This window comes from Zootermopsis nevadensis, unplaced genomic scaffold (assembly GCF_977971745.1).
Source record: "Zootermopsis nevadensis isolate Lab colony 2312 unplaced genomic scaffold, Znev_1.0 Znev_ptg000017l, whole genome shotgun sequence".
Taxonomy (NCBI): domain Eukaryota; kingdom Metazoa; phylum Arthropoda; class Insecta; order Blattodea; family Termopsidae; genus Zootermopsis; species Zootermopsis nevadensis.
This window is the reverse complement of record NW_028259149.1, coordinates 6,109,692-6,125,562: the sequence shown is the minus strand read 5'-3', so window position 1 is coordinate 6,125,562 and position 15,871 is coordinate 6,109,692. Positions and strand designations below refer to the sequence as shown.

The following is a 15,871-nucleotide window of genomic DNA, read 5'->3' as shown; positions in this document are numbered from 1 at the left end:
TACATCCACCTATCTGTTCCCTACAGCTTTTTCGATATTTCAAATGGCCAAACATATAACATGTTCAATTACAATAATCACCCAAATAAAAAGCATTACAGACAAAGTTTACATTCAGAGGTGCCATATAATTCTTATTTTAAATGCATTTATGACAGTACAATGTTAATTAAGTTTTAAACGACAGCATGGTAATAATTTAGACTCTGCTAAATACTCCAGACCAAAAGGCATGACGACAACCGCACACAAGGCAAACATCAAATTTTGACAGTGGCACAACACAGCCAGAGAAGTTATGTTGGTAACAACCATACTTGGCTTGCAAATTGCATTTACTCGATCGTGCAGTTGACGCTTCAAAGTCGTGTCTGACTTGCAGCAGCACTACTACAGATCTTTAAGAGCGCGGCCAACTTAGCGCTGATGCATCGGTCGACCGGCAGCATGGTGGTAGTCAGAGAGAAAGGTCGCTCGCCTTGGTGTGTGCGGACGTGCTGGTTGAGGATGGCCTTCTGGCGGAAGTGCTTCCCGCACTCTGGGCACTGATAGGGCTTCTCACCAGAGTGGATGCGCAGGTGCTGGTTCAGGATCGCGCGCTGCCGGAACGTACGCTCGCAGTACACGCACGCATATGGCTTCTCATTCGCGTGGATCCGCAGGTGCTGTGTCAGGTGCGACTGCTGCCGGAACCGTTTCCCGCATTCAGGGCACCCGTACGGACGGCTATCCGTGTGAATTCGTTCGTGCTGAAGTAGTGTCGACTTCTGCTTGAAGTCCTTTCCGCACGTCAAGCACTTGAACAACCTCAGTTCTCCATTTGCTCCACCCTTTCCTGCCTTTCCCACCACAACCTGTTGCTGCTGCTGTTGTTGTTGAATGATGTCGGGGAGAGACGCAGTTCTCATGTCCTGCATGTTCGTACCTCCCGCACCATATGGATGTCCATTAGCGCTCCCATCCACCAAGTGTCCACCACCTTCCCCGCCACCCCCTGTACCCATGGGTCCGAGTGAAGTGAGCATTACACCAGGTTGCTTTAGGTAATGCAGGGCCGTGAAGCCACCAGGAGCCAGCATGTGCGGAGGCATGACCGGTGCATGATGGCTGCGTGAGTCCTTAAAGTAATGTTGGCCTGGATACGAGTGCTGTTGCATGTCTGGCTGACCTGGACCAGGACCACCTGTGGGTGGAAAACACTGGGGAGGAGGTCTCTGCTGTTGGGGTTGTTGCGGAGGTGGCGGTGGTGGTGGTGGTGGCGGCGGCGGCGGCGGTTGCTGCTGCTGCTGATGTTGCTGCTGCTGGTCCACATCATTGTGTGGTTGAGGCTGAGGTTGTTGTGGTTGAGGGGCCTGGGGGGGTTGAGGTTGGGTGCCAGGAGAATGTTGTTGTTGTTGAATCTGCTGCTGCTGTGAAGGATCCTCTTCTCCAGGTACATGAGGTGGTCCTTGGGGTTGTGGCGCTTGCACAGGATCAGGTGGTGCTGACTGTGGTGGAGCGTAGGGTGAGGGAACAGGTGATGTCATTGTACCCTGTTGCTGTTGGTCCCTGCTTGGTGGTAATCCATTGGCCCCTGTAGATCCAGGTCCATCTGTTTCTCCACCAGGACCACCACATGGATGCTGGGGACTCCCGGATGATGATGATCCTTGCGGGGGATAACCCCCATCCTGTGGTGCCCCTGGGCCCCACTGTCCAGGCTGCCCTTGAGGCCTATCCATTCCGTCTTTATATAATACGTATGGTGCCCCCGTATCTGTAATGAAAGGACATCATATGAAAGGCATGAACAAAAGTAGTCCATTGTCATAACAGTGCAAGTGACAAAATATGAATGTTTTCAGCAGTTACAATTACCATCTGTATTACTAGAAATGGTACACCTGCTCCAAAATAGTAATCACAGCACACAAGTTATTAACAATAATTTTTTTTAAAAATAATGATTTAAACCAAGAAGATAATGTTACAAAGCAAAGAAAGCACAGAGGAAGGAACTTACACGTATATTATAAATGTCCCTCATGCTCTTATGGACGCATACTCAATTCCAAATGTTCAATCCACCCTCTTCTGCTTTATATGATTCATGGCAGCGCATTCTCTTTTATGTGAAGCATTCTTAAAGAATTACTAGAGGGAGGGAGAAATGTAATGCTTAAAAAATTCAGCACACAATTAACCTGATAGACAAAATGTACCTTTTAATAAAATTTTTGTTTTAAATTTGATATGGCAAATCAGACAGCAGCTTCTCAACAAGGAGAGCTTGGCTGCTCTAAAATTTTGCAAGAAAAGTACAAAAGTGTGTAAAATCAAGAATAGGATACCTTTAACAAAATCAAATGTGACAATAATTGTTAAAAATATAGAAATAAACTTGTCCCCAATGCATAAGAATATATGATTATAAACACTAACAAGGATAACTGTTACAATACTCTCAGAGAAGTTACACACATCAAATTAAATCTGTATCTGATTATTCTGAAGCCTCTAGTGTAACTTTTAGACCTAAATGCTTAAATAACAAAGTGGTTTCGGCATTTAATTATTGCTGAATACTCCTCTTAGGTATTTAAACTTGAAATATTACTCTTGGTAAATTACTATACAGACACCAATATATGTATTATTTAATACCACCATCAGTAACTCGGATTATACAGCACTAAAAAACAGGATAATAATTAACTGGACAGGACGTGGAAGAAAATTACTGTGGCTAAACTTAAGGTAGTGTCCAGGCAAAACACTTTAGCTAGGAGAGCCATGTTTTCATGTTCTGTTATGTTGCACAAATAAAGTCTACATTCATTACTCCTGGGTTCACAATACTTAGAAATTTTTCTGTGCATACAATTGTAAAGTAAAGTTTGGAGGACAATACAATAAATTCACATGTACTGTACAACCAACTTAGTAACACAGTAAAAAGTAAAGCTTGCTGACTCTTAAAAACAAAATAGCTCTTACAGTAACAAGTATACAACTACAGTTAAACATATATGTCTTCAAACATACTGTTGCTTGCAGGATGAGATGATAATCTCTCAGTGCAAAAGGTATACAGGAAGGAATGTTGAATTTAAAAGAACAAAACATGCATTTCAAAACAGAATATAGCTAAGTAAATTAATAAAAGAGGAGTCCAAACATGAAGAAAAGGAGTTCCCAACTCCTCTCACATAGTCCTGAAGGCAAGTGTTACCATGAAATGCCACAAGCCTTCATAGTCTCATTAGCAGTGCTACTTGTGAAAAAATTTGTTCTTACCCTGAGCAATGCAGTACATAATTTGCCTGGGCACCTTGAGGCCAGCGGCCAAGCACGCCGCAAATGATGCCGAGAAATTTATTGCCATGTCCACTCCTCATCACCGTTAAATGTGCCAAAGAGTTTGAAACAACGTGGATGGGTTCACCGTGCCACCATGGCACAACCCCTAAACGGACTGAGCCCCATTTAGACAGATCTAGTTAGCCTGTAGAACAAGAAGCACATAATCTCAATTTTCACTTCAGAATTTCATTACCAATTTCTTAAAATAAATCAAATGTAGCCCTTATTTCTTTCCCTGTACCTATCCTCATGACAAAATTAGTAAGTCAGGTATTAGATTAAAATTCGGGCAACTTTTGATATTAATGTTGTAAGTACTGCTCTTCTTATTCAGTGTTCTCTATTAGCAAAATGAAGAAAAAATAAAAGCTTGGATCTCTATTAAGCCATATACTCAAATTAAAAATTGGGTGAGCCAGACACCCGCAAGCAGAAACAAAAATGACAGAAAAATATTAGCATTAATACATTAATAACTAACGGGCACATTAAAGCAAATCATTAGTCGATTTTAAGCAAGAACTTAATGGAATGAACTGTCAAAACAAGGAACTTCAAAAACCAAAGCTGAGATGCATTGCCTTACAACCGAGCGTGTTCCCATGCGATATCCCAACCGAGACGGCTCTCTCTCTCCTTCAGATGCAAGCAGACACCCAAAGGAATCTCACAGTACAATCAGAAATAACTCACCAGACCTACAATATTCCTTAAAATATCGAGATGCTGCTCGTTGCACTATTGAATAATATAGGCTGACATACGGGGCTGCACCCGCTGACGCAAGAGCCATCTATAGAGAGGTGCTACGCAGCGTACCACTGCATACAATTTTTGCTGAAGTTTTTGCTCTGCCTCTGCGGCGGGGATCTCACTAGCTAGCTCCCGACTTGGAGACAACAGACCTCATGTTCAACGGCTCAGACTCGCTCTCGCGCCACGGCGCTGTGTTGCCATATTGACGTCTCACGTGCAAGGGAAACGGAATGCACGGGATCCACCATCAAACACAGACGATAGAACCCTAAATCAATATCACACGCTGAAAAGAAAAAAATACGTCTGCTCAAAATCATTGAGATTGATAAAATTATTCTTTACAAAACGCCAAAAACTTATCTGTATCACAAACAGAAATTATCATCAACCTTTAAATAGCCGCCGGGAAAGAGGCTTTGAACAACTTTCTTTAATGACATGAATTTTAATTCGTTTCTTACGATTGATCTGCAATTTGGGTGTCGTTTGTGGTCCACTGGGGTTTGCAGGTAATCATTTATAAACCGTCACAACCAAGAAGACCACAACATACATCTCCATCGCCTTGCAAACTGCATATCATATACACAATTTAGGTAGTATAGTCTTATTTTAGAATTATTGAACTGGGAAGATGTGTGAAGCTGTGAATTATGAACAGAGTCTCGAAAACCGTGGGAAGGTCAAAACAAATTTATTATCACACGACTGACAATACCTGTCTCTGAACTACACGACGGAATTATGATTTCACTTACGGCCACATTCAAAATCCAGCCCGAGACTAGAGAGTTGGAAGAAATTTATTTTCATTCAATTCTAAATGTTTTGGTGCTATGCACCTCACGCACTTTGAGCAGGGAAATCCTTCGATACTGAAACAACGACAGTTTCCAGATCAATCTAACTTTATGCTAGTAGTCTTAGATTAATCTGGAAACCTCATGAATGTTCTTCTGCGTTGAGTAAATTGTCGCCCATTTATGTGAGATAATAAAAGATAAGTAAGGTCTTCGTTCACACTTTCAACTGAATGGGGGTGAGCTTGGGCAAGCGTGATGTTCTCTTAGCTTCTGCCGCCGTCGTCGCCGTCGCCGTCTCTGCCGCCGGTAAGACAGAAGGGTTGGGTGGGTGGGTGAGTGGAACTTCGGCATTCCTCTGCATTCCCGCGACCATCTTTCTCTTTCTTGCTTCTTCCTTCGCTCGCCTTTACACGCTCCAACATTCTCTGTCTCTGTCACCAGATTGTCCCGCCAGAACGAATATCCAGTAGCCAAACCATCAGTCTGCACAACTTGGCAATACTGTACACTTTTTGTTTATGTTAGTCGGCGAGCCTCTGCGCGCCATCCCAGCCCCTTAAGCGATGGAGGACGCAATGTTGCCATATATAATAGAACCGAATTATTCCGAGAACAAAATTTCAAATATCCACAACAATGGATCACAAATATTTCAATAAAAATAATAAACAAAAAAGTCACTCACTGAAGAACTATGGTTCACAAGTCTTTACCAACACAATATATTGAAGTTGTAGATCGATTGTAATTTAAATTGCTATTTCAGCGGAAACTCCGCTCCTCAATAAAATTTCTTGTTTGTTTGCACTTTGTTTAATGTATGACGAACAGTTAAAAATTACACCCAACGTTTGTACAGGCATATGGATAATTTATTCACTTGGAGGGAAATGTATTTCAATTTAAAACTCTGGCACAATTATTTTGACATACTTTCCCTGCTACCTAAATATGTTGATCGAAACGTCAGGATAGCCAATTAATTATTCAAGTAAAGATGTCGGTAGTTCCAGCTCCAGCGGATAAACCGTCGGAAAAGTAACATTTAGATAGAACTTCCTCTTATTTTCAGAAACCGTGTATCATATTCATAAATAAAAAACGGGGGTTGGTCACATTTTTTCATTTTCACAGATGAACCTCACTTGTAGAAGGAGCATTTTTATTTAATGTGTTATTGAGATGTCATTGATTTGTCCACTCAAATTATATTTAAACTCAAGGTCAGACTGCTCTGTATTTAGATTGTTTCCTTTAAAATGTCAATCATAACATCTCGCAACGTTATTGAAGCAGTGCTAGCTACTCGATTACCTGAATACCCGTGATTCGACTTATCGTACGTTGCAGTCGAAACTTTTCTAGCGCGGGTTCCAAGTCGACTTGCTGTGCAGACGGTCCAGAAATCATGTGTGAGGAGGTTCATTATAGTTTGACTTGGCGTAGCTCGCACCTACAGACCGCCTGTTCACTCAAGGTCTTCATTACATAAAGAAAGAAGGGAAGAGAAAGACATTTCAAATTCTGTACTGTACAACCACATCACTGCTCTGATACAACGAAAGCAATTCGACCTACTAGTAGGTTACTACCCAGATGGCAGTGCTACTTTAAGGTATTCTAAATTAAGCCCAATAAAGCATACAGCAAAATATAATTTGTAAATATACGACTTTCACACAAAAGAGTACTTTATGCAAATACAAAATTTAAAGCTAGAGTGAATAATAATTTATTTATCATGTCAGCCATTGGTATTATTCATGCTTCACAAAGGTATCAATCCGCCATTAATGTGTAGATTGATTCATACTCTAATAGAAGGTAGGTCACTAGTTTCCATTTTGTTTCAATACAAGTTTTGTCGAAAGTGATGAAGAATTACGAAGGACCTGCCTCATTATATCATATATCTATAAATTAAAGCACTGGGCTAAAGATCGAAACACACTATCAAAGAATAACGTGTTTTCAGATTGTTCCGTTCAAAGAAAACTAAAGTCCTAACAAGTACGTAAAGTAATTGTAGTTGATCTGTTGGTCAATGATACGTTGAAACGAGAGAAAAACAAATTTTCCGAATTTCGAACATATTCTGATACACAATTAGCAAGATGGAAGCACTATAAGCACTATACCAATTACAATATAATAGAAAGTAGAATAGTGAAGGTAAAGTTGTCCCTAGTGCTTAACTAAGCACCACGCCATGGAGACTTATGGGAGAATAGTAGATGCATAGTATTCTTAATCTCCGCACTAGAAGCAACTGAGTATTTACCTACAAGGGAACATCCTCGGTGCCAATTGAACAGAAGGCAGAGTGCGCTCCAGAGCCAATCAGGACTTTGTAAGGAAAGAAAAATCCCGGCGAACCACGGCCGTCCAGCCCATTGTCTGGTCACTAGAACTACTGAGCTGCCCCATCTGCCCCACCTTCTATGAGCAATAGTGCAAGTTGTAATATAAAACTGCAGTTACACTATCAATTGACATTTAGGGATCATTGTATAAAATACACCTCCATGGAGTAATGTCTGTAGAATGTACTAACTCGCGTAGGTACAACTTGCCGGCCTCAAGTTGAGAAAAACTGTACTAGCTTACTGATTCCTAGGTTATTTAACGAATCTCTCACAACAAGTTTAAGGTTATGGTTGTAGATATCGTAATTGGAGTTCTGTTGTTTACTTGTTTCTATTTGTCATATAACGGCATTTTAATGTTACATGTATACATTTTAAAAGATGTTTGTTTAAAATACCATACGCCTAAAAGCGTAACTTTAGACGCTTAGCATAACTATTTTTTGTTTTAATTAACCTTACGTCTACCACTAGGTGTCCCAACAAACGTGCCTTAAAATATGTATACTTAATTCACTCTTGACTTAAACCTTTGACGTCGAAGTTTGTCTAAATATAATATTTAAGAATTTAGTCTGTACCGCAAAGAAACCAACACTCCACCCAAACAAAAATCAACTGGTTAATGCTGTTTAAGAGATAACCGCTGCTTATTCTGAGAATCATATGAACCCCACTGATACACTCCATGGTAAAAAAAAACGCACAGTTACTGATTGTTAAAGCAGGTGATACATATAGTTATCACTAAGCTTAAAATGGTTGGATCAGGGGAGATATATTTTCCTTGTACAGTTTAAGTGAAGGCTTACTTTATTCTCAGGGGTCAATATGTCAAAGCAATGTACAAGAGGGCTTTGATAGCCTTTTCTTTGTGACCACATTTTTACCCGAACTTATCATTTCTTTAATTTTTAGGTGTCTTACTAATCCGTCAAGATCCAAGAACCGGATTGTCTTTAAAACAGAGGACGGACTGCTCACTGAACGAAATGCATTTCGCCTGTAATGTAAGTGCTGAAGACAACTTTCTTCTTTTCTTTGTATTACAAAAGTAGCTGTTAATTGCTGATATTTTAGTTTGTCGCAAAGAACGCCTAGGTTTTGCATATTGCCGATTTAACAGCTCTGCACCTAGAATCGACGCTAAATAGTTTGAGCTAGCTGCTGACAGCGTCGTTAGATAAACCACAATTATACAGGGTGATTCAAAAAGGACTTTACAACTTTGAAAGTGTATATAAATTTATTCAGAAGGCTTACAGAATCGGTTGAGGTGTCATTTTGTAGCAAACCAAATCAAGGTTTACCTCAAACAGTCATTTTGGTTCGATGTGATTGCCATTGGTGATACTGCAGACATCCCACCTGAAATAAATTTCTTGCCAAACACGATCAAGCATATCTGGTGTCACTTCTGCAACTGCGGCGGTGATTCGAGCTTTGAGCTCAGTGAGATTGGCAGGTAAGGATGGAACATACACACGATCTTTAATGAACACCCATAAGAAAAAATCGAGAGGTGTCAAATCTGGAGAACGAGGTGGCCATGCTATCGACCCTGTTCGACCAATCCACCGACCTGGGAAACGGTTATTGAGGAAATCCCGGACTTCTGTGAGGTAGTGCGCTGTCTTGCTGGAAGTGAATGCGTCCTTTTTGGTCTAACTGTGGTATGAGAAAATTTTCGAGCCATTTTCAAATGCACTGCCGCTTGCGCTCGCGGTGACGGAATTCGGTACTACAGCACAACGTGAGTCAAACTTGATTTGTTTTGCTACAAAATGCCACCTCAACCGATTCTGTAAGCCTTCTGAATTAATTTCTATACACTTTCAAAGTTGTAAAGTCCTTTTTGAATCACCTGGTATTTATACATAAAAGCTCCTGCAGTTGTTGGTCTTATTACTGGGTGAGCTTGAAAACCTGAGACGCAAATTCAAAATTTGAGGGAACAATTTGAACATTCGGATTGTAAATAAAGTACACGTTATAATGGAAACATAGTTTAAAATTTTGAAAATTCAGATTAAAATGTAAATACTCAAAATGAAGCCAAATAAAAGGCTTCAAACTGATACACTCAGCGTTTGCTACGGGAATAAATTTTGTTAGAATATGCATTTATTCATGCTTACTTTCTACGGATTAGAGTTTCTGATGCGTTTCAGATTTAACAGTGAATCCTTTAGGACTTTACGAAGACTTCCCGAAGGAGTGTCGATCCTTTGCAAGGTTTCTTAACGACACAGCACAGAAGACGCCGACTTAGGCATAGCCTATATCCATGCCCCGAGCGGGATATGAATCAAGGTGTTTGAGCCATTCAAAATCGTATTCGCCTTGAATCGGGTGACCACTGTGATAACCTAGATACTGAATTTTTAAGTAACATATTAATACCGGTACTCTTTTATTTGTACGCTTCCACAGTGACTTAACATTTACGTTGTAATAGCCAAAGTGACCATTCTGTAAGTTCTGGATATGACATCTCAGGCTGTTTCACTAACACTGTTGAATATATTCATAGCAGAAAAAATCAGAGTATGTAACGAGATATCCCGTGTTTAGCATTGGAAGGATTATTCAATGGGTACAAGAAATCAAGGAAGGATTGGAACGGAATGGGAGACATTATCTTCTGGTCTATGCTTATGATGTTAATTTAATGAACGAAAACATTAATCACCCCTAACACTCTTAGGTAGAGTGTACAAATCATGAAGTTCTTCATTACGCAGTTTTCTCCAAACTTTTGTTACTTTATCTTAGGTTCGAATATTTCTCAGTACGTCCTTTGTTCTCCAGCATACTTAGCGCCCTTCAGATTCACACACATTCAAAACGAGGTCTCATATACTTTGTTGGTTAGAGCTGAAAACAGTTTCATGTACTCCAGCAGACAGCCAAGGTTTTTTTTAAATGGTGGATTGGAAATAATGGCACGAAAATGTGTCAGATTACTACTACTCAGCCACAGCGCGACTGTTTGTTATGGGAGGCAATGGTATGGATGAACGAGACACTTTCTGACTCATTTTGTTTCAACTCTTTGTTAGTTCAATATTGAGTAATGAAATATATTCTGTTCGTTTCACTTGTGATATCTGAGAATCTCAAGACGGCGAGCAAGAAGATCTCTGAGACTCAACACCCTGATAATGGAGGCAGTAAGCTGCTCTGAAAGGTCGAACAGTGTCTACCAGACTACATGGTCGAAAATGCCAGAAGACAGTCATCTTCATGTTTGTTTCATTTTGAATGTTCATTCGTAAAATAGACCTATGCCATCTGTATTAGATTGCACTTAATTGATACTCAAGGGCTTCAAAATGAACTAAGTACGGATATTAGCGACATGACAAAAGAATTGACCGGGCGAGTTGACGTAGCAGTTCCGACTCTGACTCCGCTTAGTGACGTATCCGTTTCGAGCCTCGACGGTGACCGGCTGTACTCTTTTGATTTTATCGTGGTTTACAGCAGCTCCTAAAATACAACACTCGAACATAAACCACGGTCGATTTCTCCCACGTCCGCCAGATTAGTTTCTGACAATCATCCGACCGTATTTTATTCATTTATTGTGGTGTAATTCACGACACTGCCAGCGACCAAGACGTTTTAGCTTAGGATGGTAGGATGATTAATGAATATAGTGGTGGACTCTACGGAGCATACAAATGTACATTCGGGTTGTATTAAATTCGGGGAATTTCTTGATTAGTTGAGCGTACTATTTACTTCGTAAAGAACTTTTCTTCATGGACTCGGTTAAGGTGTCTACTGAGTTCCGGAGAACATGCCGCTGTCTGTAAAAATGTGAACGAAATGCGACTCACGAGTGTGTCAGCTACACCAAGAGACTGTAAAAATATGATGGAACAGCCGATACCTTCGTCACAAGTATGCCCCGTGATGTAGTCAAAGAGTAGGAGGAGGGAAGCAGTGTTTATATTTAGCCACATTTCTGTAGCATCTACCCAGTTCATCTCCAAGACAAGATGCGACATCTCGTTCGAGCCAAGAAATCTACCTCCCTGTCTGTCAGTCGGTGGAAGAAGAAATGCAAGTTTTCTCGTTGCCTGTAACTCGTCATGAATATGTGCACAAAGGGTCAGCAAAGCGATTTGTTGCACTTGGGTAGAATCTTCCCAGACTTGTAACGGGAAATGCCTACCAACTTTTACTCATGAGTCACAAATGAAACGTCGCTGAAGAGAAATGGTGTTGTTACTAAGTCAGCCAGATAACGGCTAGTACCACCATTTGTTACGTCACAGGTCACAGGACTTAAACCATAGTGGAAGTTGTGTTACGTAACTGACAGAATGTGGTGGGGTGAACTAACTTTAAGTTTCTGAACACGCGGTATCTCGTTTATTGACTCCAAGGCATCTGGAAACCGTTGGGGATTCGGACCTACTCTTTTTCTACTCTGGCGGTATGAAATAATATTTCTGATTTCGATTTTACAACGATAGCTTCGAACCTTTATACTAGTACATAGGAGTGAAAAATTTTGCATGGTGACACCTTGTAACCTTCTGTCTCCGTGTTTGCTTTCACCATTTTCTGCCTGCCCGTTGTTAAGATTTATGCAGAAGTTCTCAGCCCGCTGACTACGTGCCTGCTAACGTTTTTGTAATAGTGGGGCCCTACTGTAGTTTGCTTCTTTGCTGCATTACTTGTGTCCTCTTTCTTTGATGGCGACACGGCTACTTTTAAAAAAAGACACTTTTTGGGTATTCGCAGACTGATTCTCGTGGCACAGTCTTTCTTGAACAACTTCAAGGAATATCGTATATTAAAGGAACTCCAGTGCTAATCGAGTTACAAGCAGACTTCACTGTGTGCCATTTAATCGAGACAAATAAAGGTTAACAAGTAAGGAAGTGTACGCATAGTGCAAAAATTCTCATGCAATCGTCACCTTTGGTTTTTGCGAACATTTCAGCGGCTTTGGAGCGCGACAACGATCTATGTCCCAAGCAGTTTTGTTCTTTGGGAACCATTTAGTTTATGAAACCATCGACTATAAGGTGCCACGGCGGCAATTAATGCAAATGTAATCAACAGGTATTTATGCTAAAAAATTTAAATTATTGACAAGCCTAAGCGATTTAATTGTTTAGGTGCAGTTGGGAGACGAAAGAACACTTTAGACAATTGTTAATACTTTTAATTTGATCACATAGTTGAGATCAATAGTAACTGGTCCTGTGTTATGAATAAAGCAGTGAACTTGATTATCTCGGTATGGTAACGCATATTTGCTTATCTGTGGGTGAAGCGAGTTCATAGCCACCAAATGTATTTTTCTTGGCTCGGATTTGATAACATGGTAGACGATGGCAGGTCCACTAGAGAAATGAACTAAAATCTCCATTAAAGTCATACGAGTATAATTCAAAGTGGCTACAGTAGAAATGTCTTGTTTATTCATTTAGATATTCTTATTTAAAGTCGCCTCAGTGCTTAAACACCAAGGCAAGAAGACGTACACGTATAGGGAAATAAGGTAAAGTTCCACACATTCGTGAAGTAGACATCATCAGGGCGACGAAGTGAATGACCAGCTTTGCGATTTGGATTAGAATTTCGTAAAATTCCGGGAATATCTTGACAAAAGAAGCAACTATCAGCTTCTAAACAAAGATTTTATACCATTGGGTCAATTTCGTTAAAACTTACCACGTCGAAACACGTTCCATGCTTTACACGTTTTATATCTCATGTAATGTTTCAACATTTCATGTGACAAGACGATTATTATTATAAAATAGATTACATTTTTATTTGAACTTCATGTTGAACGCGATTTATACAGGCGCGATACAAATCAAAATTAATATCGCTACAGAACTTCTAGCGTATAGTTCCAGTACCAAATTTCATATAAATCTGTCACTAATTAGAAGCAGATGACATCCTGCAATCTGTTAATTTTGTGTGCTTAGTACAAAGAACGTGTAATAACGGCCGACTGAACATCATATCATAATCCTTATAACTGAGTCCATAGGAGATTCGTTCTCTTTGTTTGCAGTTTTATCTCGTCTCCTCTCACCTCCTCCCTCGTGGGTCTGCCCTGTTCTCAAATACCGTCATTTAATGGTGAGGTTTCAGGTTCTCACGGCGGCGTATAAAATATATGATTGTCGTATAGTCTGGTAGACGATTGCCGACGTTTCAGAGGTACTTGCTGCCTCTAGCATCGGCAAACGTCTACCAGACAACACGGCGCAGCATCCCAAAAGACAATAATCTTCATCCTCCGTTAACGTTTTCATCTTCTCTTAGGGCAAGAGACAGGTGAAATTACAGTTGTGACGTAGTTCTGCTGGACGTAGATCGCTCCTAATTTATATGGGCTTCAAGATGTGTCTTCTGTGGATCAGTACTTTTTAAGTTTTCTGTGTCTTAACATGAACGCACAGGCATACTGCATATGAGGTCAACGCACACTCGAGCTGACAGAGATATGGTTATATAGGGACGTCTGACATTATGACACAGCCAATTTTGATCAGTTAACCAGTCCCTAATGACAGGGTGACGTTAATCACAATTTGTTCTTAGAGTATAACTTGTTAAAATATTATTTCACGACGCTGTATCACTAATAGTAAATATCAGTTGTGAGGATGATCATGTGTGGTCAGACAGAACAAATACAGAAGACAGACGCCATGGAGATTTTGAAGATGGCTAAGAATTAACGTGTATTTATTTTCTGTCAAACGAACTGGACTGCCAGTGTCTCATCTTATATATAGCAACGAATAATTGGATGAATAATGAATTGAAGAGGATGTGAAAGGATGAGGTCGTGGTCTAATTTTAGGTACTAATTCAATATTTTCTTAGAACATTCGATACAATGATACGGTGTGACTTGATAAATTACTAAATGCATCAAGACATTTGTGGGCACACCTACATCACATTTTTAAATTTCTGTCGTCAGTTTGGTGACCATGCAGATTTCGACATGGGTCCAACACTAATCCATTCAACACAGGACTTTTAATGTCCTATGATTACAAAACTTATAGATAAATACACTTTTATAAAAGTGTGTTTTGTATAAAATGGAAACATAACATGTCGATAATGTAGAGAAAGATCTGATATATTCTTTACAACGCAGCCGATGTGAAGTTGTTAACTAGGCACTTGAAGTTTGGTATAAATCGAAACTGAATATATATATATATTTATTTATTTATTTGTGAAAATATTTTTAAGAAATGTATGCTCTGAAGCTTTTACGGCGACTAAGTATAATGAATCCTGAAGTTCACTACCCTGCGGACGAGGACGAAGATGGTTCTCGAAACGCTGGTGTTTTCTCCATTAAACCACCTGACACGGCTGGTAGCCCGAGAAGAATTAATAATTTGTAACAAATGTGTGCTCATATGTACAGACACTTGGATTAATTAAAATTTGATATTTTGTTTATGAAGAAAACGTAAACCAGCGTATAATATATCATATATTTGTTTGAAATAAGCTTCAGTTTCAGCAATATTTCTCGATCTAACTCGAAGTAAATTAAAGTCCTTCCGGATTCAAATTTCATGATACTGCTATGATCATTAGAATAATTTACTGGGACCCATGATTTTTGTACTTTGCTGTACTACATCGTATTCAATATAATACGTCTCAAAACCTTGAAAACACTCATCAGAGTTTACGGTAACAGGCATTCGCCGAATTCGGGCTGCATCTTAATTTCCTCGTGACCTAATGAAATGAATAACAACGATAAACATTTATGTGAAGTAAATGCAGAGAAAGAGAGAGACAGCAAGACTGTAACAGTTGTATTACCGGTCTAGCGGCTTGAAGCCCGGACCGGCGACGTCCAGACCGCTACAGCTACGGGTGCAGAATTACCGGCTAGTCACGTAATTATGAATACTCGAGGGCGACTGCGCACTGAGCGTTGGGTCAGAACCGCTTTTATCTCACCATCACGGTCCACCGGACAGTTCTGCTGGAACGGTTTGTTTCCTCGTGTTTCTTTTTTATAATATCCCAAGAGAGTAAATTGCACCTAAAGTTTTATATTGTTCTTAACTCTGAAACTGTCGCCTCACTGTTCTTGCACATCTATATTTCTAAAATTGAAATCGGTACTTTGCATGTACGCTAAAGTCCTGGGGAAATATTATCTGATCGATACAATGAAAAATAAATAATAATAATAATAATAAAACATGCGGGTACATAACCTTTTGAAGCCGAAGCTTATCTAAATATTTAGGAATTTAGTCCGTACCGCAAAGAAAACAACGTCACACCATTTCACCTTTAATCAACTTGGTATTGAAAGCAATCCCCGTTTACAGTATCATACGAACACAATAATATGCAAAATGGCGAGTTATTGCTAAAGTGGGCGAAACATAAAGTTTTCACTGAGATTTAAAAGGTTAATATAATTCCATTAGAAAGAAATTAACATGAACAAATTGTTCAGTATCCGCCAATTATGGACACTTGTACAGACAGTATTTGTTTCTGCTTTGTAACGCAGACTAACGGAGGATGAAGACAGAGCGGGCAAAATAATACACAGCTACT

General features: G+C 39.8%; 1 protein-coding gene across 12 annotated transcripts in view; it reads right to left on the bottom strand.

The window, feature by feature from the left end:
- Positions 1–15,871, bottom strand: part of jim (zinc finger protein jim) — a 134,032-nt gene that overhangs the window by 18,914 nt on the left and 99,247 nt on the right. For 8 of the 12 annotated variants that reach the window (XM_087350214.1, XM_087350219.1, XM_087350218.1 and 5 more), the window contains 2 exons: positions 4,036–4,384; positions 479–1,756 (listed from right to left, as the gene is read on the bottom strand). In XM_087350214.1, the coding sequence (XP_087206340.1) occupies positions 479–1,756; positions 4,036–4,135 (1,378 nt within the window). In that variant the 5' untranslated portion in view covers positions 4,136–4,384. Of the gene's footprint in view, positions 1–478; positions 1,757–2,002; positions 2,134–3,276; positions 3,485–4,035; positions 4,385–15,871 lie in introns of those variants that run through there. The other 4 variants (XM_087350222.1, XM_087350224.1, XM_087350225.1 and 1 more) reach the window with 4 other exon arrangements.